General features: G+C 36.7%; 4 protein-coding genes across 8 annotated transcripts in view; 1 reads left to right on the top strand and 3 right to left on the bottom strand.

Annotated features, from left to right (window-relative positions):
- The window catches only part of LOC100329789 (metal transporter CNNM4), a 39,782-nt gene extending 36,256 nt beyond the window's left edge, over nt 1-3,526 (bottom strand). For 2 of the 5 annotated variants that reach the window (XM_073915242.1, XM_073915243.1), the window contains exon 1: nt 2,140-3,526. In XM_073915242.1, the coding sequence (XP_073771343.1) occupies nt 2,140-3,505 (1,366 nt within the window). In that variant the 5' untranslated portion in view covers nt 3,506-3,526. Of the gene's footprint in view, nt 1,215-1,281; nt 1,436-1,710 lie in introns of all 5 variants that reach the window. The other 3 variants (XR_012386585.1, XR_012386584.1, XR_012386586.1) reach the window with 3 other exon arrangements.
- Nucleotides 1-27,112, bottom strand: part of myo18b (myosin XVIIIB) — a 673,005-nt gene that overhangs the window by 151,812 nt on the left and 494,081 nt on the right. The gene's annotated exons all lie outside the window — the stretch shown is intronic.
- sec14l7 (SEC14-like lipid binding 7) lies at nt 5,469-19,606 on the bottom strand. The gene is made up of 12 exons (XM_009305702.5): nt 19,106-19,606; nt 18,527-18,602; nt 18,008-18,051; nt 16,429-16,491; nt 16,147-16,335; nt 14,278-14,373; nt 13,284-13,344; nt 11,662-11,745; nt 10,982-11,088; nt 10,677-10,816; nt 8,863-9,032; nt 5,469-6,778 (listed from the first exon to the last, which is right to left on the bottom strand). The coding sequence occupies exons 1-12, from the start codon at nt 19,196-19,198 to the stop codon at nt 6,684-6,686; spliced, it is 1,218 nt and encodes a 405-aa protein (XP_009303977.1). The 5' UTR covers nt 19,199-19,606; the 3' UTR covers nt 5,469-6,683.
- tuba7l (tubulin, alpha 7 like) lies at nt 19,593-26,531 on the top strand. The gene is made up of 6 exons (NM_001002230.1): nt 19,593-19,703; nt 21,542-21,764; nt 22,674-22,822; nt 22,907-23,059; nt 23,466-23,993; nt 25,921-26,531. Exons 1-6 carry the CDS (start codon nt 19,701-19,703, stop codon nt 26,215-26,217), a joined length of 1,353 nt encoding a protein of 450 aa, NP_001002230.1. The 5' UTR covers nt 19,593-19,700; the 3' UTR covers nt 26,218-26,531.

Genomic DNA, 27,112 nt, shown 5'->3' with positions numbered 1-27,112 from the left:
TCTAATTACTTTGTTCATTCGTTTTCTTTTCGGCTTAGTCCCTTTATTAATCAGGGGTCGCCACAGTGGAATGAACCACCAACTTATCCAGCATATGTTTTACACAGCGGATGCCTTTTTAAGCTGCAACCCAGTACTGGGAAACCCCCAAGCACACTCATTCTCACATACACTACAGCTAATTTAGTTGATCAGTTCCCCTATAGCGCATGTGTTTGGACTGTGGGGGAAACCGGAGCACCCGGAGGAAACCCACGCCAACACGGGGAGAACATGCAAACTCCACACAGAAACACCAACTGACCCAGCCGGGACTTGAACCAGTGACCTTCTTGCTGTGAGGCGAAAGTGCCAATGTGTTACCCCACTAATTACTTTGTATAATTACTTGACTTAATACTACTTAAAAAGTCTTACAAATATTTATTTACAGTGATTTTGACTATATTTGTGTGCTAATATATACATTTACAAATCACTCTGCTTCTCTGAACTGATTCACACAGAATTATTGAATTATTACACTGTATTTAGCCAAGTACATAATAAGTAACTGTATTTATTCATTCATTCATTCTCTTTTCGGCTTATTCCCTTTATTAATCCAGTGTCACCACAGCGGAATGAACCGCCAACTCATCCAGCACATGTTTTACACAGCAGATGCCCTTTCACTGGGAAACACCCATATACACTCATTCAGACACATACAGTACAGAAAATTTAGCTTATTCAATCCCACTACCAACTGACCCAGCCGGGACTCAAACCAGCGACCTTCTTGCTATGAGTTAAAAGCGCCACCGTGTCGCCCCACTAATTACTTTGTATAATAACCAATTTAATTACTTGACTTAATACTAATTTTAAGTCTTACAACTACTTATTTACAGTTATTTTGTCAATATATTTATGTGGTAATATATACGTTTACAAATCACTCTGCTTCTCTGAACTGATTTACACAGAATTATTGAATTATTACACTGTATTTAGCCAAGTACATAATAAGTAACTGTATTTATTCATTCATTCATTTTCTTTTCGGCTTAGTTCCTTTATTAATCCAGGGTCACCACAGCGGAATGAACCGCCAACTCATCCAGGACAAGTTTTACACAGCGGATGCCCTTCCAGCTGCAACCCATCACTGGAAAACACCCACACACACTCATTCTTACATACACTACGGCCAATTTAGTAAATTAATTTTCCTATAGCGCATGCGTTTAGACTGTGGAGGAAACTGGAGAACACGGGGAGAACATGCAAACTCCACACAGAAACACCAACTGACCCAGCCGGGACTCAAACCAGCGACCTTCTTGCTGTGAGGCGAAAGTGCCAATGTGCCACCCCACTAATTACTTTGTATAATTACTTGACTTCATACTACTTAAAAAGTCTTACAAATATTTATTTACAGTGATTTTGACTATATTTATGTGCTAAAATATACGTTTACAAATCACTCTGCTTCTCTGAACTGATTTACACAGAATTATTAAATTATTACACTGTATTTAGCCAAGTACATAATAAGTAACTGTATTTATTCATTCATTCATTCTCTTTTCGGCTTAGTTTCTTTATTAATCCAGGGTCGCCACAGCGGAATGAACCACCAACTCATCCAGCACATGTTTTACACAGCAGATGCCCTTCTAGCTGCATCCCATCACTGGGAAACACCCATACACACTCATTCACTCTCACACTAAGGACAATTTAGCTTATTTAATACCAATACCAACTGACCTAGTCGGCACTCGAACCAGCGACCTTCTTGCTGTGCGCCACCGTGTATATTTGTGTGCTAATATATGTTTACAACTCACTCTTATACAGAATAGCTGAATTACAGCATTTTAGCCAAGTACATAACAAGTAACTGTATTTATTTTTTTTAAAGTGATCTATTACTTCTTCACTGCAAAAGTACATTCATTTAATTGCAATTTATGCAACTAACATCACCCAACACTGCTAACATACTGTAAAAAATGCTGCTTTATTATCTGAAAAACAAAATCAAACTAATTCTGTATGATTTATAAGCCTTATGTGCGCATAATTCACCATCTCCAGTGTCAGACCCATGCGATTATCCACATTTGTGTGCTGATGTGTCACACTAACCTTTCTTGAACTCCTCCAGCATGGCGTCCAGCTTGGTGTCATGGAAGACGAAGTGCACGGGATGGTTGTAGAACTTGGTGACCGTCTTCAGAGTGGTGCAATCGTCAGGATCCACAAACGCCAGATCTTTAACATACAAGATATCCACGATGTTGGAGCGCTCGGAGTCATACACGGGAATCCTGGTGTACCCGCTCTCCATGATCTCCGTCATGGTGTTGAAGTCCAGCACGGCGTCCGTGTGGATCATGAAGCAGTGTCCCAGCGGAGTCATCACATCTTCGACAGTCTTAGTCCTGAGCTCCAGAGCGCCCTGGATGATGTTCAGCTCCTCTTTGACCAGGTCGTTATAGGGCTCGGTGACCTTCAGCATCTCCACCAGCTTCTCTCGGTTGTAAACAGTGCCGATCTCCTGCCCGAGGACACAATCTAAAAGCTTGCTAATGGGAAAGGACAACGGGAAAGTGAGCAGCATGAAGAATTTGGTGAGTATGATGGTGTTGGCGCCTACAGCCAGACCATGGCGTGAACAGAGCGCCTGTGGGACTATTTCCCCGAATATCACAATGCCAACAGTGGATGCCACCACTGCGCCCAACCCAGACCCGATCAGATCATCCAGGAGGATGGTCAGAGTGGTGTTCACCAAGACATTCCCCAAGAGCAGAGAGCAAAGCAGATAGTTACCCTTACTCCGAATGGGTTCGATCTTCTTAGCGTACTTCTTCTCTTTACTAGTCCCACAGCTCTGCACTATGCGGAGCTCCATGGGATCCAGAGCCATGAGTCCCAGATTGAGCCCGCTGAACATCCCGGACAGCACCAGAAGACCTGTCACTAAAATAATCAGCATCCACAAAGGCAAGAGAGACTCCTTCTCCTCCACAACCACCAGTCTCCCGTCTTTATCGCCCAGGTAAACCCACCTGTCTCCGGATTTGACGCACAGGCTGTAGGTCTTCTGCTTCTCCGTTTTACGCAGAGGCTTCACGGACACACTGACCAGTCCTGAGCTTCCCCTGTTGGACACGTTCATGAATGTGCTGATGCTCAGGTCTTTGGTGAAGTCTTCGCAGGTGTTATTCTGCGTCTCTGTGTCCTCTGTGTACTCCGTGAACCTGATGCTGGACGCCGCGTCGGGGCTCAGGTGCACCCCGTAAAAGCGCATCAGGACGCGGCTTTCCTCCGTCAGCTGAATGAGCCCGTCCTCCGTGGTGCTGGCCGGCTTGTCGCTTCTCTCCAGCCGCATGCCCAGGATCTGACAGCTGTGAGCGGGGCTTGAGGAGTCCGTGTGGCCGCTGACAGAGCTCCAGAGGACCACGATGAAAGTTAACAGACAGCCGTGTCCGCCGCGCTCTGTCGCCATGTTTGTTGCGCTCTCTCCGGCGAGGCTGGACTTGACGTCACGTCAGCGGGGACCCCCGCCCCCTCATTTGCATAATGCGAAATTGCGCAACGCCCATCTATTTTGGTTGTTTGGTTGCTAAAAGGGATACAGCTGCGTCCGAAAGGTAACGAGATTTAATTAAGTTACTCATTAAATGGTATTTTATTAACGTCTTGCTCTAACCCAACACTCACAGTGATGTAAAAGCAGTAATTATAATCGAGTTTTATTCATAATATTAACCAAATTACATAATAAATTGTATTTTATTAACGTCTACCCCCACAGTAAGGTAAAAACAAAATGTATTATTTAATAAAGTACCCATTAAATTGTATTTTATTAAAGTCTACCCTTATCCTAACCATTGCATCAATGTAAAAACAGTACTTACAGCAGAGTATTGTTCATATTATGAATCAAATTAAACAATAAATGACATTTTATTAACGTCAACCGCTACCCTCACATGTAAAAACAGTGATTATAACCAAATATTATTCATATTATTAATCAAATTACACATTCAATTGCATTTTATTATTGTCTACCCCAAACCTAAACCCAACCATCACAGTAGGCTAATGTAAAAGCATCATTATATCGAGTATTATTCGTATTATTTATTATTACATTGTATTTTATTGAGGTCACTAACCCTACCCTTACCCTAGCCATTACAGTAATGTAAAAACTGTAACTATAACAGAGTATTGTTCATATTATTAATTAAATTACTCACTAAATTGTACTTTGTTTGCCCAAACCCTCACAGCAATGTAAAAACAGTAATAATTATTTATATTATTTAATAAATCACACATTTAATTGTATTCCGTTAACATCTACCCCTGCCCTACCCCTCACAGTATTGCAAACATATGAATTACTGTTGTACAGTATCACAAAAATTAAGCTTTACTTTGCAAAGTCTAGATGGAATACTACTTTACATCAATTTATAAATTATATAATAATAATAATAATAATAATAATAATAATAATAATAATAATAATAATTTGTTTGTTTTAAACTGGCACTTTAAATGTCTTAATTAAAAATTAATAAATAAATAATATATATATACACACACACACACACACACACTTTAAAATTGGTGTAGTCAGTTATATATATATATACATGAGCAACTTCACACTAGTAGCAGTGTGATATGGCTGTATATCGGCACTGGTGGGAGGCGTGTGTTGGCACAAGGCCGCAGGCTAAGTAGTGCCCCCACCAGTGCCAATACACAGCCATATCTCGCTGCTACTCGTGTGATGTTGCGTTTATACAACAGTTTGACAGCATAATTGTGTATATAAAAACAAAATCAAACATGGAGAGTCTCAAAAACCCTTTTGTATGAGGAACTACTTTCTTCCACGTTGGATTCAAATCATAAGCGGCCAGTTAAACAGCTGAGCAAGCATCTTTTACACTTTAGATCTGTAGTGTCTGCTCTCTGCTGGCTGTATGTGGGCGGAGTAATACACAAAGGGTAAAGAGGCTGTACGGGTGCCGATATTACTTAAATATATCATGGCTATCAGCCAATCAGATTGGAGAACCAGACAGAACTGTTGTATAAATAAATAAATAAATAAATAAATAAATAAATAAATATATATATATATATATATATATATATATATATATATATATATATATATATATATATATATATATATATATATATATATATATATATATATATAAATAAATAAATAAATAAACAGAGTAAATTAAAACAGTGCAATAGATACAAACATGTGAAATAACAGTAATGAAAGTGATTTGGCATGTGATATATAAATAATTCTGTTCTGTTGTTTGCGGAGTGATTTATTGACAATCAGTGCATGTTTTCAGATGAATGATGAAACATGATGCGTGTGCGTCCTCTAGTGTTATAAGCACATCAACTCTTCAACACTGTCCCTTTACAGCTGCTTTATTCTCAATTCCATGCACATTTACACATTTATTTAAGATTATACAAGAGATCCCTAACTAACCATTACAATGTCTGACACATTACAATGACTCCCTATTATATCAGCAATCTTATTATTAAAGTATTTACCCATTATCTTACCTAATATGATGTGTGTAATATCTTGGCTATTTATTCTCAGGATTCAGATTTTTCTCTTAACTGAGAAAAAAAGCAAAGTCAGATTTTTTGGGGATTATTCTGGGATTAAAAAAATATTCTAATATGTTTTTTGTTAAATCAGAATCACAATCAAAAATGCTATACATATTTCCTGCAATCTGGGGGAAAAAGCCAGATTTTTTTTCTTTCATAATTTGAGGCAGCCTTTTGTCTTCAGGAAAAGTCCAAATGAGATAAATGTGATAAAAATGATAATAGTTCTGGATATTTTACATTTGCAAATTATGCAGTTTTTTTAAATCCCTAAATTCTAAGGTTCATTCATTCATTCAGTTTCTTTTCAGCTTAGTCCCTTTATTAATCTGGGGTTGCCACAGCGGAATGAACCGCCAACTTATCCAGCACATGTTCTACACAGCGGATGCCCTTCCAGCTGCAACCCAACACTGGGAAACACCCATACACTCTTGCATTCACACACACACACTCATACACTACGGCCAGTTTAGCTTATTCAAGTCCCCTATAGCGCATGTGTTTGGACTGTGGAGGAAACCAGAGCACCCGGAGGAAACCCACGCCAACACGTGGAGAACATGCAAACTCCACACAGAAACACCAACTGACCCAGCGGGGACTCGAACCAGTGACCAGCAAAATTGAAAGTCATTTTTACTATTTACATAACTGAAATTTTGATGTTTTTCCCAGAATCACAATTTAAAAATGTACAATTTTAATGTTCAGAAATGATGATTTTGAGGAAAGATAATAATTCTGGCTATTTAACATCTTCAAATTCTGATGTCTTTTTTCACAGTTTGAGGGGAAAAAAAGAATTCTAAAATTAAAAAATCGTTTACATCTCCAAATCTGATGTATTTTTCAGAATTACAACATTTAAAAAAACTATCTGTTGGAACGTTCAGAAATGTTTGTTGTTTTTATAACCTAAGTGAACTTCACAGAGACTTCCTAAGAGCTTTATCTGTTGATTCTGTTGTTAAGACACAAATAGTCTGATATAATGAACGTCAAGGCTGTTTTCCTTCAGGTAGGAGCACATCCACAGTAAAGCTGACCTTCTTTGAATGAAGCACACTGTAGCTGTTGTCAAAGCGGACCACATCTGCACAAAAACAGGAACAGTTATTAAACACACTTGCAAAATATGATCCAATGTAAAAAAAAATATCTGTAAATTAGCAATTTTTCATATTTTTGCATTCATAATTTTATCTTTTCCAGTTTATTTCTGCTTCTGAATTGCTTTATGGGATCTTGATCTTTCTTGCAACAACTTTTAACCTTGAAACATTGTAAAAGTGACGTTTATGAGCGTGTGTAATGGTGTGCAGTGCTGTATTCAGTGGCGCAAAAATGGGGTATGCAGTATATGCGGCGCATAAAGGCGCCACACATGGGGGGCGCCATTGTGCCAAAACTATTTTTGAAATTATCCTTATTAAAAGTTTCAAATAAAAAAATAAATAAATAAATATGTTTTGTTAAAAATGTTTTTTTTTTGCATTTTGTATGAGTATAATATTGTATTTTAATAAATAAAAAATTATATCATGAGTTGCATACGCTGGCACACACATTTTAATTCAAAATCGACACTATAACATGCAGTCGCAGAGCCAAGTGTAAAGTGTTCATGTAAATGTAACTTTAGATTTTTTTTTTACAATTTTTATCAAAATAAAACTGTCAAATTATACATACAGTACAGTTGAGGTCAAAAGTTATAAGATTAATCTGAATTTTCTCTTTATTTATTATTAATTATTTAATTATTTTGCCTAAATAAGAGGGATCACACAAAATGTATGTTTATGTAAGTACAGACCTATTTCACAAACCGATATTTCAGATAAAATATTTGGATTAAAAATTCACCTATATAAATATTATATACTTGATTATAATGATTCTTAACCCTGTTAAAGTTGACACATGAACAAATTGTCCGAATATTCACATTTTTTGGAACTGAAATGTTTTTAATCCTTCTATCAAAATCCATTTTATACAATATACATGTTTTTATAAATTTATTATGTGTCATATTGATACATCAGGCCTTTTGGTAACTTTTTTTGTTCAAAACTATTTTATTTTAGTTACAAAACTTGAACCCGCATACCTCTCAGTATATGTGTAGTTGCGCCCCTGGCTGTATTGTGTGTGTTGGTGTTGTTTATTACACTACAGAAACCTTGAAATAAACTGCAGCACGTTTTCTGTTATTTTACCAGCATTTCTGCAGGTTTCAGCAAGTTAAATTTAAGACTTTTAAAGACATTTTTAAGACTATTATGAATGAAATTTTAGACTCATAAAGGGCTAAGGAGTTTTTCAAATGGCCCAGATGCAAAATATTTTTATTTGCCCTTAAAAAAATATATTATAAGTAATTTTTTATTGATATTTAATAATATATTACATTAATAATAATTTTTTTTACAAATATTTTAGATATTTCTTAGCAAATTATTTAAAATATTGCTATTTTAAATAAGCTCTACTTATATCCATGCACTTTTTTCCAACATAAACTTTCTTTAAAATAAAATAAAATGAAGAAATGTTTTAAAAACTATAATAAACTGAATCTGTGCACATCAATCTGTCCTCAGCAGTAAATGCATGGAGCACTTTTAAACAAATCTTACTGTATGGAAAATAATTAAACCATTATTATAAATAGAGGTGAAAAGTTTGGTTGAGATGGATTGTTGCTGTATGGGTTTTGGGTAGATTGGGCAGCAATACATGAACAAGACCCGTTTAAAAAAGATTTAGGACCTACAACACAATATTTCAGTAAATTTAAGACTTTTTAGGGCTTAAAATTTTGATTTTGGGATTTAAGACCTTTTAAGACCCTGCAGAAACCCTGTTTTACAGACTTATTTCTCTAGATATTATTTCTAAAACATTATATTGTGTATTCAAACCCCTAGAATGTTAACAAAAGTCACTTTGTTAAACTGTAGAGCAGAGATCAACATCCCATAATGTGATTATTAATGCAACAATAACAATAATGCAGCTAATGTGAACTGCTGATAAACCTGCTGGACTTTATTCTGAGATAACAACCTCCCCTTACTTGTTGAATGTTAGTATATGTCTGCATGCAAGCCAAATTTAGAGTAAATTCAGTGTTATTTCCCATGATGCTCTGCGCACTGAGAGCTGACGTACAGATGCCGGGCTCCTCGCAGGTGTAGGATCCTTCCTCAGGAACCAGATGTGCATTATAGCGCTCATTTCGCAGGATTTCTTGCATGTCCTCCACTTTCTTCGTCTCGCTGCCTTTTGTCTTCAGGAAAAGTCCAAAACCGATATCAGAGCCCTCGCTCGCAAACTGCCATCTACAAGGAGGAAAACACAGATGAAGTGCATGAATCTGGAGGACAAAACAGTCCAAGAAAAGATTCTTGAAGAGACAGTTCACTCAAACATGAACATTCGCTCATCTTCTACTCATCTCCAGTGCTTCTACACCTCTGAGTTTTCTATTCTGCCGAACACAAAAGGTGATATTATCAAGAATGCTGGAATCCTGTAACCATTTACCTCTTTAGAGGGAAAAACAAATACTGTGAAAGTCAATGGTTACAGGTTTCCAACATGCTTCAAAATATCTTCTTTTGTGTTTTTTTCTGACTCCACCAGTACCACTAAAAACACTCTGGTGCAGTCAGAACAAAAGAAGTCCTAAAAAGGAAAGAAAGAAAGCTAGAAACCTGTAACCATTGACTTTTATTGTAGGAAAAACAAACACTGTAGAAGTCAATGGTTACAGGTTTTCAACATTCTTCAAAATATCTTCTTTTATGTTTTTTCTGACTGCACTAGCAACACTAAAACACTCTGGTGCAGTCAGAACAAAAACGAAAGAAGGCTGGAAAACTGTAACCGTTGATTAATGGAGTAGGAAAACAAATACTGTGAAAGTCAATGGTTACAGGTTTCCAACATTCTTCAAAATATCTTCTTTTGTATTTTTTTTTGGCTGCACCAGTACCACTAAAAACACTCTGGTGCAATCAGAACAAAAGAAGTCTGAAAAAAGAAAGAAAGAAAGTTAAAAACCTGTAACCATTGACTTTTATTGTAGGAAAAACAAACACCGTAGAAGTCAATGGTTACAGGTTTCCAACATTCTTCAAAATATCTTATTTTGAATTTTTTTCTGGCTGCACCAGTACCACTAAAAACACTCTGGTGCAGTCAGAACAAAAGAAGTCTGAAAAAAGAAAGAAAGAAAGCTGGAATACGGTAACTTCTGACTTCCATTGTAGGAAAAACAAATACTGTGGAAGTCAATGGTTACAGGTTTCCAACATGCTTCAAAATAATTTCTTTTCTGGCTGCACCAGCAACACTAAAACACTTGATTGCAATCAGAAAAAAAGAAAGAAGGCTAGAAAACGGTAACTATTGACTTCCATTGTAGGAAAAACAAATACTGAGAAAGTCAATGGTTACAGGTTTGCAACATTTTTCAAAATATCTTCTTTTGTATTTTTTCTGACTCCACTAGCAACACTTAAACACTCTGGTGCAGTCAGAACAAAAAGAAGTCCGAAAAAAAGAAAGTAAGCTGGAAACCTGTAACCACTGATTTCTGTTGTAGGAAAAACAAACACCGTGGAAGTCAATGGTTACAGGTTTCTGACATCCCTCAAAATATCTTATTTTGTGTTTTTTCTGACTCCACTAGCAACACTAAAACACTCTGGTTCAGTCAGAGCAAAAAGAAGTCAGAAAAAAAGAAAGTAAGCTGTAAAACTGTAACCATTGATTATTATAGTAGGAAAAACAAACACTGTGGAAGTCAATGGTTACAGGTTTCCAGCAATGTTGCTACAAATAAATAGTACAATGGCAGACGCGTTAAGTATAAAAGCATTCACAGTTTTCACAATTCGAAGCCAGGCAGAATTAGGAATTAGCTTAAGACAGAGACTACATGGAACTTATAGCACATGAAGAGTGTCTGTGGTGCTCACCGCAGCAGGCAGTTCGGGAAGAGCAGCTCGTACTCTATCTGGTGTGCGGATCCGCGGCTGATGGTGATGTTCTGCTCATACTGGACTTTGATCGAGTCTCGAACATAGTATGATTTGGGCACTACACCACCATAGCGTAACTGTGGGGACAACAGCAGACGAGTGTTAAAGACACTGTATATTGACGTTACTTCACTTCTCTGTTGCGCTTCAGTCACGATATCATCAAAGACAATGGGAAAAACTCAATCAATCAATCAATCAATTGTTTACAGTGGTAGATTAATCGCTTGTGTGAATCTCACCATGGTCGTACAGAGCGGGTTTCCATCAGGATCAGTCAGAGATCCTCCGTAGGCCGCAGGGATCTGATCGGCGTCCACGTAATTCTTCAACACATCTTTCCAGTTTGCTGTAAGTTGGAGATCACAGGAGAAAATAAAGGGATACAGCTGTGGCCAGAGGTTATCCAGAATTATTTATATTACGTCAACATTGACTGTTTTTACAGGCGAGGCAGTGGCGCAGTGGGTAGTGCTGTCGCCTCACAGCAAGAAGGTCGCTGTGTAGCTGATTCGAGCCTCGGCTCAGTTGGCGTTTCTGTGTGGAGTTTGCATGTTCTCCCTGCGTTCGCGTGGGTTTCCTCCGGGTGCTCCGGTTTCCCCCACAGTCCAAACACATGCTGCAGGTGAATTGGGTAGGCTAAATTGTCCGTAGTGTATGAGAGTATGTGTGAATGGGTGTGTGTGGAAGTTTCCCAGAGATGGGTTGCGGCTGGAAGGGCATCCGCTGCGTAAAAACTTGCTGAATAAGTTGGCGGTTCATTCCGCTGTGGCGACCCCGGATTAATAAAGGGACTAAGCCGAATAGAAAATGAATGAATGAATGAAATTCTGGCTCAGCTGTATCCCTTCTAGCAACTACTGCAGTCAAACATAATCACATGGGGTTTGCATTAACACACGGCACTAATTAGACAACTCACAGCCCAGAACAGCGATTTTCTGCCTCGTTTCTTCACGCAAGAAGTGCTTCACCAAATTGTATGCAATAGGGAAGAGTTTAGGAGCTGCAGAGAGAAGATTTAAAACATTAAAAGGTTTAAATGTGTGTTTATTAAAGAATAAAGTCAATTAGAGCTGGTCATTTTATTTGCAGTGTTTCCTCTATTTTTGCTTCATTAGCCATTAATACAAAACCAAGCAGCTATGAGGAGAATCACAACAGTACACACTTTCATTTGAAGCAATAAAGTATATGAAAATCAAATAAGATTACTAATATACACAAAACAAAATATGATGACAACAAATAGAACTTATAGGAAACACTGTAGTGTGTTTGAACCATTTTATTGTGGTTTTGGCCACTTCCAGGCTGGTTTCCAGCCATTTTCAGCCTGGTCTTAGCTGGTCAAGCTGGTTTTAGCTGGTCTTCTCCCAGCCTGACCAGCTAAGACCAGGCTGGAAATGGCTGGAAACCAGCCTGGAAGTGGCCAAAACCCCTTTAAAACCAGGCTGGTCGACCAGCTAAAACCACCCAACCAGCCTAGGCTGGTTTAAGCTGGATTTTTCAGCAGGGGACTATAGTTGCTATGGTAACACAACAATTTTATTTACATATATATATATATATGAGCAATATTGCATGAGTAGCAGTGCGATATGGCTGTATGGCACTGGTGGGAGGCCTTAGTGCCCCTACCAGTGCCAATATACAGCCATATCGCGCTGCTACTCGTGTGATGTTGCGTTTATACAACAGTTTGATGGCATAATTGTGTATATAAAAAACAAAATTAAACATGGAGAGTCTCAAAAACCCTTTTGTATGAGGAACTACTTTCTTCCGCGTTGGATTCAAATCATAAGCTGACAGTTAAACAGCTGAGCAAGCATCTTTTACACTGTAGATCTGTAGTGTCTGCTTTCTGCTGGCTGTATGTGGGCGGAGTAATACACAAAGGGTAAAGAGGCTATACGGGTGCTGATATTACTTAAATATATCACGGCTATCAGCCAATCAGATTGGAGAACCAGACAGAACTGTTGTATGTATATATATATATATATATATATATATATATATATATATATATATATATATATATATATATATATATATTTATATATATAATTTTTTCTGTTAATTTTTTCCCCAATTTCTGTTTCTGTTCTCTAATAACTGATTTATTTTATCTTTGTCATGATGACAGTAAATAATATTAGACTGGATATTCTTCAAGACACTTCTATACAGCTTAAAGTGACATTTAAAGGCTTCACTAGGGTAATTAGGGTAACTAGGCAGGTTAGGGTAATTAGGCAAGTTATTGTATAATGATGGTTTGTTCTGTGACTATTAAAAAAAAGCTTAAGGGGGTTAATAATATTGACCTTAAAATGGTGTTTAAAAAATTAATAAATGCTTTTATTCTAGCCGAAATAAATCAAATAAGACTTTCTCCAGAAGAACAAATATTATCAGACATACTGTGAACATTTCCTTGCTCTGATCAACATCATTTGGGAAATATTTAAAATGAAAAATTCAAAAGGGGCTAATAATTCTGACTTCAACTGTATATATAATTAAACAATTACTCACCTTTTATTAAAAGCACCTTTTTTAGGCTTTCTGGATAATTCTCTTCATACATGGTCAGAATCTGTCATCAACAAGTGACGTGGAAACAAAGAAAAGCTTATGACATCAATTAACAGCCAATAAACACAACATTTTCAAGTTATATCTCAATCATATCAATTCTGATGCATGTTTCTCATCAATTAAATAAATATCACATTCAACAGAGTACGTTTAAAAACAAATTCCACTCATTTGCAAGAAACAATACAGAAATATAATATATATGGACTTTTAATTTGCATGTTGGTCAAATAAATGCATTTTAAAAGGAGTCATCAATAAGAAAAGCAAAATCAACCTTTAACATATAAGAGCTCATAGAAGTGCATAGACAACTTTTGAGTTTCAGAGCTCAACACTTTGAGAGTCAAAACACCAATAAAATCAGGTTATATATTGAAGGTAGCTTGTAGCATGTTTTGCTCTATGATGTAATAAGGTGGATAAGCTCCGCCTCCATAGAAGATTGACACCCACTTCTAATGCACTGCCTGTTTAGAACTGTTAATATGCAAAACTGTCAGCCAATCAAAGCAGTTGGTGTTGACTTATGAGTCTACAATTAGCAACGCCCCTTCAGTCGGAGCGTTCTGATTGAGAGTTAAAAACACAGAAAATAAACGGTTATTAATTATTATGTATCTAAAATCTTGATAACATTATATTATTGTTAATATATTGTAATATAATATTGATAACGATATACATCATGATGCCTCAAAATATTTCAATTGCAGAAGAATGACAAAATGCATTTTATTTTAATGGAATTATCTGTTTAATAAGTCTGCTTTGTGTAAATGCACCAAAATATTGTCTATATTCACTAAGAAATAGATTAAAATATGGGCTGATGTATGTATTTCTATGCGTTTTTAAACTTAGTTATGCTATGCTGATCAGCAGATGTTCTTTAAACAGATATCTGCTGTTGATTTCAGGTTAATCTCACCTCTCCGTACATCTCCACTGCAGGTTTCCAGAGATGCTTCATGCCGAGGCCCTCACAGTCATAAATGATGGTGATCGATTCAATGTGTTTGCCCAGCTGATCAATAAGAACACACAAAAACACATTTACCTCAATATAACGGCACACCTCAGAATGCTTATCAGCCAATCAGAATCAAGCATTTAGCAGACATGTAGTATAAATGTTAATAATTCATGTTTTTGCTGTAGAAAAGTTTTTATGGCTATTTTGTTTTTCGTTCAATTCCATTTAAAAAAAAAAAATATATATATATATATATATATATATTAGAAGTGTTACGTGGAACTATGATAATGATATGCAACTGTTTATCACTCAAAACCTGCCGGAACTACTTCATCTGTGCATTTATATGATAATAACAGCACACATTGGAATGAACCTTCATCAGCCGATCAGAATCAAGCATGTAATAAACCTGTAGTATAAATATTATAATTAATACTTTTTGCACCCGAATTGTTTGTCTTATTGTTTTGCGTTTCATTAAATTCATTATTTAAAATTAATAAAAATAATAATAATAAAAAGTGTTTTGTGAAAATCGAGGTAGTGTGTTAAAAACCTGCTGAAACTACTTTATCTGTGCATTTATATGACAATAATGGCACACTTTAGAGTGCTCATAAGCCAATTTGAATCAAGCATTCAAAAAAACTGTGGTATATATATGTTAATGATCAATATTTTTTACACCAGAATTGTTTTTCTGGTTATTTTGTGCTTCATTCAATTAAATAACTTTTAAAAACTAATAAAAACAAGCGTTATACTACTGTTATTGTAAATTTACTTGTTCCCTATTCGGGTGACTTGTTCTACAGCATAATAGATTTACAACAAAATACCACACACTTAAAAAATGATTAAACAACGTTAATAGTACTAAAAGCAGCAGCTACCTTTTCCAATTAACAATCAGCGTCCAGAAAATTATATGGAATTTTAATGTGATCAAAACCTGCCGGAACTACTTTATCTGTGCATTTATTTTAATGGCACACCTTAGAATGCTTATGAGCCAATCAGAATCAAACATTCGACAGATCTGTAGTATAGATGTAATACTTTTTTACAAATTGTTATTTAGTCCAACTTCATTCAATTAATTATCTTTTAAAAACTAATAAAAACAAATGTTATGTGGAACTGTGATAATTATATGGAGCTGTAATGTCCTCAAAATCTGCCAGAACGACTTCTATCTGTGCATTTATTTTATAATAATGGCACGCTTTAGAATACTCATCAGCCAATCAGAATAAAGCATTCAACATACATATAAATGTTAATAATTAGTGATTTTGTATGGGTTGTTTTTCTGGTTATTTTGTGTTTCATTCATTTAAATAATCTTTGAAAAATAATAAAATGTGTTATGTTTAATAGTAATGTGCTGAAATCCTGCCGGAACTTCTGGTTATTTTGTGTTTCATTCAATTACATTTTTAAAAACAAATGAATAAAAATAACAAGTGTTAAGTGGAACTGAGATGATTATGTGGAACAGTGATGCAATCATTAACCTGCCGGCACTACTTTATCAGTGTGTTTATCTGACAACAACAGAACATCTTAAAATGTTCATCAGCCAATCAGAATCAAGAACTCAACCGACAAGAATTTTTTAAAACTACTAAAAACAAGGGTTATGTGGAATTGTAATGTGCTCAAAACCTGCCGGAACTACTTTATCTGTGGATTTATCTGACAAGAGTGGCACACCTCAGAATGCTCATCAGCCAATCAGAATCAAGCATTCAGCAGACCTGCAGTATACTGATTTTAGATGCATTCTGTGGGTTAAAAATGTTTAGATGTTTGTACCTTTTTGGACTGTTTCTCACACTCGCGCCGCAGCAGCTCAGCGTCTCTGATTTTGGTCCTCAGACAGTCTTGTTTACTCGCCGACAGTAAAAGGCCTTTAGGATCCAGAGGGCCGATAATATCAAACCAGATGGGGCTTCCTTCACGATCATAACCACACATTCCTCCGGCCACATAGCGCTCCAGGACCTGAGAACAGTCGTGATGGCAGTTTTCATAATGAATAATAATATTGAATATTTGTAGTCATCTTTAATTATTTATTAATATTGTATGAGTTACCTCTGGTGGACTCCAGTCGTCAATGATTGTTTCTAATTTCATGTGCCTGCGAAACTCCAGATGCTGGAATACAAATATAGGAATTTATATATTTCTTTTTTAAAAGGGATTTTATCAGATGTTATAAAAATGTCCTGCTTATACACTCACTGGCCACTTTATTAGGTATACCTTACTAGTACCGGGTTGGACCCCTTTTACCTTCAGAACTGCTTTAATCCTTCATGGCAGAGATTCAACAAGCTACTGGAAATATTCCTCAGAGATTTTGCTCCATATTGTCATGATAGCATCACACAGTTGCTGCAGATTTGTCGGCTCCATGATGCCAATCTTCCGTTCCACCACATCCCAAAGCTGCTCTATTGGATTGAGCTCTGGTGACTGTGGAGGCCATTTGAGTACAGTGAACTCATCGTCATGTTCAAGAAACCAGTCTGAGATGATTGAGCTTTATGACATGCTGCGTTATCCTGCTGGAAGTAGCCATCAGAAGATGGAGACACTGTGCTCATAAAGGGATGGACATGGTCAGCAGCAATACTCAGGTAGGCTGTGGCGTTGATGCTCAATTGGTACTAATGGACCCAAAGAAAATCTCCCCCACACCATTACACCACCACCACCAGCCTGAACCGCTGATACAAGGCAGGATGATCCATGCTTTCATGTTGTTGAGGCCAAATTGTGAGCCGAGCATGTGAATGTGTCAGCAGAAATGGAGACTCATCAGAGCAGCAACGTTTCTCCAATCTTCTATTGTCCAGTTTTGGTGAGTCTGTGTGAATTGTAGCCTCAGTTTCCTGTTCTTAGCTGACAGGAGCGGCACCCGGTGTGCTCTTCTGCTGCTGTAGCCCATCCGCCTCAAGGTTGGACGTGTTGTGTGTTCAGAGATGCTCTTCTGCAGACCTCGGTTGCTTATTTAAGTTACTGTTGCCTTTTTATCCACTGGAACCAGTCTGGCCATTCTCCTCTGACCTCTGGCATCAACAAGGCATTTGCACCCACAGAACTGCCGCTCACTGGATATTTCCTCTTAGTCGGAGCATTCTCTGTAAACCCTAGAGATGGTTGTGCGTGAAAATCCCAGTAGATCAGCAGTTTCTGAAATACTCAGAGCAGCCCGTCTGGCAGCAACAACCATGCCACGATCAAAGTCTCTTAAATCCTCTTTCTTCCCCATTCTGATGCTTGGTGTGAACTGCAGCAGATCGTCTTGACCATGTCTACATGCCTAAATGCATTGAGCTGCCGCCATGTGATTGGCTGATTAGAAATTTGCAATATCGAGCAGTCGGACAGGTGTACCTAATAAAGTGATTAATTATTAATGTTGAAAACATCTGCACTGTTGCATAGTTTTGTGGAAACTTTTATAAATATTTTTTTTATTTAATTTTATTATAAAAAGAAAGTAAAAAAAAGCACATTTATGATAAGAATGTTTTTAAAACTTTTTTATTTTAAGGGAAAAGTGAATTTTACATTTAATTATAAAAAAAGTCGACAACAACAAAATAAGATAATAATAATAATAATAATAGTAATAATAATAACAATAATAATAATGTGTTATTACCTTCCTAAGCATTGCTTCAGCCTTCGGGACATTGAACGTTCTAGCTGCCAAAATAAATAAATAGACAATTAAATATTGAAATAAAACACATTATAGATTCTCCAATAACCCTCTTCATGCACACAAGGACTTTGGGATCTTATATAATAATGTAGTGCAAAGGGAGAGAGCAAATATTTCTGCAAAGGTTAAAAACAGATAAATATTGACGCATACATTCACAAGAAAGTCACCTTGAACTTTCCTTTTCTAAAAGTAAAGTCAACACATGGTTTTGGGATGTTCTGTCTCAACACACCGCATTGATTTCTAGATAAACGTGGTTTAGATAAAGCCAATGCTGCAGAAAAACCATAGAAATATGAGGAAAAACTCAAAATTGCTTTCTTTTTGTATTGTCAGCCTGTTAATCAGGTTCATGGGGTCAAAAGTTCATCAGTCAGAGATCTACACTACATTATTAAACACTTTTTACTAAAAACAGCAGAAAAGTTTATATTTGTGCAGCAAAATTCTCACCTCTGAGCCACCGGAGCAGGTAATGATCAGTTTGATTGGACAGTTGATCCCAAACATCTTCTAATTTCTCCCGAAACTGACCAAAGAGAGGATATTTCAGTGTTTTGGCCAACACAATATGCATTTATTGGATACCAAATGCAGTAAAAAAATGCTTTAATTAAGAAAAACATTTTAATTCAGGGTGACCAATTTCTATGTAAATAGATGAAGTGTAATTAACTTCTGTGATATAAGAATCATTATATTAGTCTTCAGTGTCACCCGATCTTTCAGAAATCACTCTAATATGATTATATATAAATTAAGAGACATTTATGAATATTTTGCTATGATTATTATGATATATTAATTGTTTTAAGATTCATAGATGATTAGGAAGTTCATAAGTAAAGCGTTTATTTGAAATAAAAGCGTTTGTACAGTTATAAATATAATTTTTGATAAATTCAGTGCATCTTTACTGAATTTAAGAACGTATTAATTTCTTTAAATAAAAAATAATAATAAATCACCTCAAATTTTGAAAGGTAGTGTAAGTTATTTAATAAATGTAAGCAAAATTCTGCATGTACTTGCCTGTGTTAAAGCCTCTGCTTGTTTAGGACTGAGATCTCCGACCCGACCGCTCATTTTTGCAGAATAAATCAGAGCTGAGTTCATGAACCTCATATTTATACACACGCGCGCACACACACACACACACACACACAAATGCACACTCACTCACAAAGACGCGCGCGCGCACACACCGCATACGCATAGATAAGAAATTAATTTAAAGATACAGAATTACTAAGCAATACATACAAATCCATAATAATTTATCTAGTAATGCAATAAATGACAATCTAGTAATGCAATAAAATTTTAATATTCCCGCTTTATTAATTATTTGAATTTGATTTGATGCGTGGACCAATAACAATGCGCCTACAAAGTGATTGACGTTATATTATAATTGAAGATTCAAAACTCAGCCAATAGCCGAGAGGGTAGGCGGGGCCAGAGTACACAGACATATAAAATCAGTCAACGTTATTTCAAACAGCATAATCGGAGGACGTTGGGACATACACTTACGTGAAGAAATACTTTAATATTAAAAATAGCTTTATATCATAAACAAGATTACCAAATCTACTTTAATCACCTTTAATATAATCCAGTAAAAATGGTAAGTAAAGCAGTCTTTATATGTTATCCGAATTACACCCGCGGAGCCGTTAACGTAACTCAAGCGACCAACGGTCAACTTTCTCTTCAGAGTTGTAACGTATATTTGTACGCTTTATTCATTTGTTTTCGTACATATTTTGACGCGTTGCCGCCTGGAAAGTACTTAAAAAACAAACACAGGTCCTTGAAAATGCTCGAATAGAGCTCGGGAATCTACGTTGCGGTCGACCACAGAAAAAACGACAATTTTATTGTGATATCTTTCGAAAAGCACCTCTCAAACTCTCGGAGGAAAATGGACTGACGTGTATATACCTTTATAACCGTCTCTTTGTCTGAGTAGCTGATAATATGCATTCCATAACATTATGTCTGCAGCGGTGAAGTGTAAGTGGAGATGCCGAGTATGAGAGCGCGCAGAAGGGGCGTATCCGGAGCGGATCTAATAAACGATTTTAATCGTAACTGACAGGTCAACAAGGAGCTGCCGCAAGAAAACATCTCCATAGACTATTTTCTTTATTAACTTACCTGTAGCACGAGCACTTACAGTTTATAACTGATAAGAGTATACACGGTGTCCGAATTATACAGCGACGATCAGACGGGTCAACTTTACATTAGTTAGTGTAATACATGCTTCAGTCATTTATTTATGTATTGTTAATTTGATCTTGTTTATTAATACAACATATTTCAATTTTTCTTTTGTTTTTGGAGGGATATTTATTGTATTTTGACCTACAGTATCATCATGAGCTCTTTCAGCTGTTTCTGTAGGTCAAACTATACAAATTCCATCTAATTTGACGTTACTTTCAGGCTATATGTAGATATAAACACCTTTTTCATATTTAAAAAAAGTATTGTGAATATTTCCGATGTCTATCAGCCTTCTATATCTGCCAGTTTCAGACTGTTGAATGATCTTTTTCTGGCATAACTTACACTGATTGACGTGACTTTGCATTCACAATGGTATGAACCGTTATAGGGGTGGTCATATTTATATTATCTATTATTTTAATTATTAACTGTATTATTCAAAAACACATCTGAGTAAACTATTTCTCAGTATTTAAGGGCTGACCCCCATACATCTTGTTTTGACATCCTTCAGGGGGAATCAAGTGTTATTTTAGAGCACAGGTGTCAAACTCATTTCCAAAAGGGCCGCAGCTCTGCACAGTTTAGTTCCAACCCTAATTAAACACACCTGATCAAACTAATTGAGTCCTTCAGGCTTGTTTGAAACCAATAGGTAAGTGTGTTGGAGCAGGGTTGGAACTAAACTGTGCAGGGCTTCGGCCCTCCAGGAATTGAGTTTGACACCCCTGTTTTAGAGGGTCAAACCCCCCCTGTAATTAGCACCCTGTGTATATATGATACAAAAATCCATAGAGCTCAATGGGAATTAGCCTCAGAACACATTAACACCCAGAACACATTGCGATGAAAAATATTAAGTGTAAATTTTACATTTTCACATTGAGTGAAATGTTCAGTAAGTTACGTTACGGACTTTCATGGCGGTACATGTGCTGGGATATGAATTACAAAGGTGCTTGATTTAAAATTAATTGTGCTTCAAAAAGTCCTTGAACCAAAGCCTCGTCAAGACTTGTTTTAAAGTCCACATAAATCGAAAGTGGTGACCTTTTCTTTTCATACTGAGATGCAGTTCTTAGACAAAAGGAATATTAAGAGAAAATAGTGTGTGGCTTGTTTTTTTCTACTGTGAGCCGATTGGATGTAGTAAAGTAGGCATATTTTATTTTAATGTGCACTTTAACACTACTAATATGTTTGTTCTTACGCTTTGCTGTGTCCGGTCAGCGTGAGTGTATCTCTGTTCATGTGGGCCAGGCGGGAGTTCAGATTGGCAATGCGTGCTGGGAGCTCTACTGTCTGGAGCACGGCATTCAGGCAGACGGACACATGCCGAGCGACCACACCACCTCCGGCGGAGACCAGTCCTTCAACACCTTCTTCAGCGAGACCGGTGCTGGGAAACACGTTCCAAGAGCGGTGTTCGTGGACCTGGAGCCCACTGTCGTCGGTCAGAATGCATATGCACTATAGTGCTGTCACAATAACAGTGTTATACCCACATAAAACAGTGTTAAATGAGTGGTGGCTAATATCAATATGCGAAGTAATTGTGTTTTCGATAGAAGTGTTGTTACTGTCACACTATTTCGTGGTACAGTTTTAGTACAGTTTAAGTATTGTTAAGTATTGTTAGCGCTAATTGACAGTTTGCATTTTCATGACTACAAGTTTTCATTAAAAAATTACATTCACAGACAAAATCTAAATTTTCTAAGATCACAAAATGACTAAAACAATTTAAACCAATACAAAAACAAAACCTCGGCCTGTCTAGTAAACAAATGATAAAAAGTTAATAAAAATGTATTCATTATTTCGATATTCATATGTTAAATAACGACCATTTAAGGTTATTTTTGTTTCTTATAAATTGTTTATTATATTTTCTGTTTAAAAACATTAACTTTTTAGAATATTTGCATTTAATTTTATTATTAATTCCAACAACAAACATATCTTATTCATTTTAGCTGATGATAACAACTATGCACATTCAATACATTCTTATAATAATAATAATATATACACAATAGTCAACATTTGAAGTGAATCAAAAAGTTTTTTGAAATTTTCAAGACAAGAATGTGTTCAATAGTTTTAGGACAACTTTGATGCAAGGTTTTGATCCACTTTAAATGTTCACTGTTGTCAATATATATTGGTCTAAAATATTAACTGTATTTTTTTTTTTTTCGATTTAATTTTTTTTTTCCAACTTAAAATGCAAAATAACAAAAAAATTACAACATCAAAATAGTTAGAGATATAATAAAAAACCCAATGATGCATCACAAAAATAAATAGTGAAATTTCACTGCAATTTAAAAAATTTTTTTCTCTCATCTTTCACCTTCAGATGAGGTTCGAACTGGAACATACAGACAGCTGTTTCACCCAGAGCAGCTGATCACTGGCAAGGAGGACGCCGCCAACAATTACGCCAGAGGACATTACACCATTGGCAAAGAAATCGTGGACCTGGTACTTGACCGTGTTCGCAAACTGGTAAGACGTTTTCTTCCATTTAGGGATTCTACTTTTGTCGCAATTACATTTTCATTATTTAATAACATGTTTTTGTTTTTTTAGTGCGATCAGTGCACTGGACTGCAGGGATTTCTCATCTTTCACAGCTTCGGCGGTGGAACCGGTTCAGGTTTTGCGTCTCTTTTAATGGAGAGATTGTCTGTTGACTACGGCAAGAAAGCCAAGCTTGAGTTTGCTGTATATCCTGCACCACAGGTACCGTGTTTTTATTGGTCATCCTTCACTTGAATATGTTGAAGCATCATATCTTAATTTTTATGGTGTATAAATGACTAGAACTAATTATTCAACAAGAAAGCAAATGCTTGCTGGGTCTTTGATCAGCAGAAACCTACTGTAAGTGCAGGCCTGTAGATTGTTCATATTTTTAACAGATGCACTCCTCTACAGAAACAACCCGATCAATCTACAATTATAAACTCTTTCCAAATAAAGATTCTAGTCATCTGGTGAAACTGTATTCATATCTCAATATATATGAGCAGTTGAAAACACTGAAATGTTTCGGCTGACCACTTATGATGAAAAGACAAACCTTACCTTATAGAAACAGGGCATTTCAAGACATTGTTGAAAAATATCCCGTTCCATCTGTTTTAAGGTTTCCACCGCAGTGGTCGAACCCTACAACTCCATCCTGACCACACACACCACCCTGGAGCACTCGGACTGCGCCTTCATGGTGGACAACGAGGCCATCTACGACATCTGCAGACGAAACCTGGACATCGAGCGGCCCACATACACCAACCTCAACCGGCTAATCGGCCAGATCGTGTCCTCCATCACTGCCTCCCTGCGCTTTGATGGAGCCCTCAACGTGGACCTGACAGAGTTCCAGACCAACCTGGTGCCATATCCGCGCATCCATTTCCCGCTGGTCACCTACGCGCCGGTGATCTCAGCAGAGAAGGCCTACCACGAGCAGCTGTCTGTGGTGGAGATCACCAATGCCTGCTTCGAGCCCGCCAACCAGATGGTGAAGTGTGACCCTCGGCATGGGAAGTACATGGCCTGCTGCATGCTGTACCGCGGAGACGTGGTGCCCAAGGATGTCAACGCCGCCATCGGAAGCATAAAGACTAAGAGGACCATTCAGTTTGTGGACTGGTGTCCCACAGGCTTCAAGGTCAGTTTGCTCTGGAAACAAATAAACACTCTGCAAAATAGCAACTTGAAGATAGTCAAATATCTACAGGTATATTTGTTTAGGAAGAATTGCTGACAGACTGTTTAATTATTAGAAAATAGTGCACACTTGAGGTTAGGGCTGCACAATATTAAAAAAATCTGACATGGAAATGTTTTGTTTTTCTGCGAAATATGTCACAATATGAATATAATTTCACCAGATGAAGTTAACAGCTCTATTTGCAAAGACTAGGATTGGGATTTATCTGTGCAGTGTGTTTGCATACATTTTAATTAAGCATTCATAAACGCAACAAAGCAAAAATAAAAGTGAAATAAACACTGCTTTATGGTTATTTGGAGAGTATGACAGCATTCAAGTACAGAAATTAAACAATTAAACATAAAATAACATGGTCCTCATTGTATAAACAATTTATAATTAATAATATTCAATATCTTTCTCTTTCAATCTTTAATAAATGATCTAATCCTGCGATGTGACTTTTGCGGATACACATATTGTGATATGGATGCTCAAATGATATACTGTCAGCCCTACGTGAGATGCTGATGTGAAGCGGAGTGGCTGTTACACCTCAGTTGTGCATTATTTTCCAATTCAAACTTCCTGGAGTGCATTAATTCTTCTTTGGTCTCTACTATTGAGATGTTTTATTTAAGAGTCTGTCAGGTGTTTGTCCTCCTCAGACCACTCCTATGTGCAGTACTAGTTTCTCCTCCTCCTCCTGTTGTTTTGATGTGATTTTTGATTGTTGTAGCAGTGAAATAACTTAATTATTCAGCGGAGTGATATGGAGCTGTAATGCGCTCAAAACCTGCCTGAACTACTTTAGCTGATTAATTTATCTGAAATCAACAGCACACATTAGAATGCTCATCAGCCAATCCAAATCAAGCATCCAAACACAACATTGTAGGGCTGGGTGATTTGGCCTAAAATAAAAATCTCGATTAATTGAATATTTTTACCTAAATTATGATTAATGATCGATAATTTTATTGATTTATTACAAAATAAATAATTTTCTGTTTTTTTATATTAAAAGTAGAAAATAAGCAGTATCTCTTCGAAATAAAATAACTCTTGCATATCCTGTAAATAATATTTTCTGCATCTTCCATAAACATATGTTTTAATTTACATAATAATTTTGAGGTAAAATATGTCGTCTCAAGGCATCTTTTAATCATCGAGCGGGGTCACGTGACTCCACATGCAGTAAGGTAAGTAATAGAAAAAAATTTACCTGGAAAAAATAGATCTATTATTGGTTCTGAATGTTAATTTTGATTACTTTTTGATTAATCGCCCATCCCTTCTACATTGTGTGATATTCATCATCATAATATATTGATTTCTGAATGATCAGTGAGACACTGAAGACTGGAGTAACGATAATTCAGCTTTACATCACAGATATAAATTACACTTAACTGTATATTCACACAGAAAATAGCTATTTAGAATTAAAATACTTTACAATATTAATAATCAAGGCGGCACGGTGGCTTAGTGGTTAACCTTGCAGCAAGAAGGTCGCTGGTTTGAGTTCCGGCTGGTGTTTCTTTGTAGAGTTTGCATGTTCTCCCCGTGTTGGTGTGGGTTTCCTCCAGGTGCTCCGGTTTCCTCCACAGTCTAAACACATGCGCTATAGGGGAACTGATTAACTAAATTGGCTGTAGTGTATGAGTGTGCATGGCTGTACTGGGTTGCGGCTGGAAGGGCATCCGCTGTATAACACATGCTGAAATAGTTGGCAGTTCATTCCGCTGTGGTGAACTCTGAATGAATAATCAAATAATTGCAGCATTGATGTTCACTCAGCAACAGTGTATGCACATATATGAGTGTTGTTACGTGTGCTTAAACATTTAACTGCTTTGTTTCTGGCTGTAATCAGGTCGGGATCAACTACCAGCCGCCGACTGTAGTTCCAGGAGGAGATCTGGCCAAAGTCCAGAGAGCAGTGTGCATGTTGAGCAACACCACAGCCATCGCCGAGGCCTGGGCCCGTCTGGATCACAAGTTTGATCTCATGTACGCAAAGAGAGCCTTCGTGCACTGGTATGTCGGAGAAGGCATGGAGGAGGGCGAGTTTGCGGAGGCTCGGGAAGATTTAGCCGCTCTGGAGAAAGATTACGAGGAGGTGGGTGTGGACACTATTGATGGAGAAGGAGAAGCGGAGGGAGAAGAATAAAGCTTGAGTTCACTACTAAAGTTCCAATAAATAATAAACATGGACACCTTTATTAATCTTTTAAGCATTTATTAATCAGCATAAAAAAATTGTAGTCACCACTAACTAATCTAAACAGCTACAATATACAGTACTTTACATAAGGAGTGTTACAGGTTACTGCGCTATTGATAAACAGTTCAGAGGGTTCTGCACCATTAATTGTCTTGAGAAACAGAATTAATTGTAAATGGCTTTGAAGATTCAAAGCACGACGACTGTGATTAAATGCTTTATTCGTCTTCATTAAACGTCACTTGTTTGTTCTGTTGCAAGGCACATTTGATTTCTTTTACCTGTACTTACATCAGTATAAGTGACTTTTCTTTCGTGACACACTTGCATAATAACATCCTTCATATAAAACGTGCACAAGAACTGTCACAACCCAGCATGACAATTGTTTTTTTTTTTACATCAAAGTACCGGCACTTCTCTGCAAAGACAGATTTCATCAGTTATACAGAGCCAAAATAGATCACTTTACATTGTAAACAGTGTTTGTTTATTTGAATAATATAGTTCTTGTCTTAGATTTAATATGCTAGCTCTTTTAAGTGTATTTCGCTTCAGTTAAGGATAATTAAACTGTTTGATTTCTTCTAAGAAAGTGTTTCCAACAGCAGACCTACAGTCAGGCTGGTCTATTAATGCCACAGGAGTGTGTGAACAGTAGAGGTATAAATAAAAACTGATTAAGGGTTAAGTTCAACAAATATGCTATTATCAGAAGCGCTCGGGGTACAGACGGAGTGCATCTTTGGTCAGTTTTAACCCAGGAGTCCAAAATGCTAATGTTTTCTCATTATCATTACAGTGTTTTTTCTCACACAAATACAAAAGTACACAGTACAAT

The sequence above is a fragment of the Danio rerio genome, chromosome 10, assembly GCF_049306965.1.
Source record: "Danio rerio strain Tuebingen ecotype United States chromosome 10, GRCz12tu, whole genome shotgun sequence".
Taxonomy (NCBI): domain Eukaryota; kingdom Metazoa; phylum Chordata; class Actinopteri; order Cypriniformes; family Danionidae; genus Danio; species Danio rerio.
The sequence above is the reverse complement of the archived record's forward strand: the minus strand, read 5'-3'. Positions and strand labels throughout refer to the sequence as shown.

Excerpts from the sequence above, each read along its gene's own strand:
- sec14l7 (XM_009305702.5), bottom strand. The coding sequence starts at position 19,198 with ATGAGGTTCATGAACTCAGCTCTGATTTATTCTGCAAAAATGAGCGGT. Across the intron at positions 18,052-18,526 it reads CCTGCTCCGGTGGCTCAGAG|CTAGAACGTTCAATGTCCCG; the intron begins GTGAGAATTTTG and ends TTATTTTGGCAG. Across the intron at positions 10,817-10,981 it reads ACCCGCTCTGTACGACCATG|TTACGCTATGGTGGTGTAGT; the intron begins GTGAGATTCACA and ends TTGTCCCCACAG.
- tuba7l (NM_001002230.1), top strand. Across the intron at positions 21,765-22,673 it reads CCTGGAGCCCACTGTCGTCG|ATGAGGTTCGAACTGGAACA; the intron begins GTCAGAATGCAT and ends TTTCACCTTCAG. Across the intron at positions 23,994-25,920 it reads GGTGTCCCACAGGCTTCAAG|GTCGGGATCAACTACCAGCC; the intron begins GTCAGTTTGCTC and ends GGCTGTAATCAG.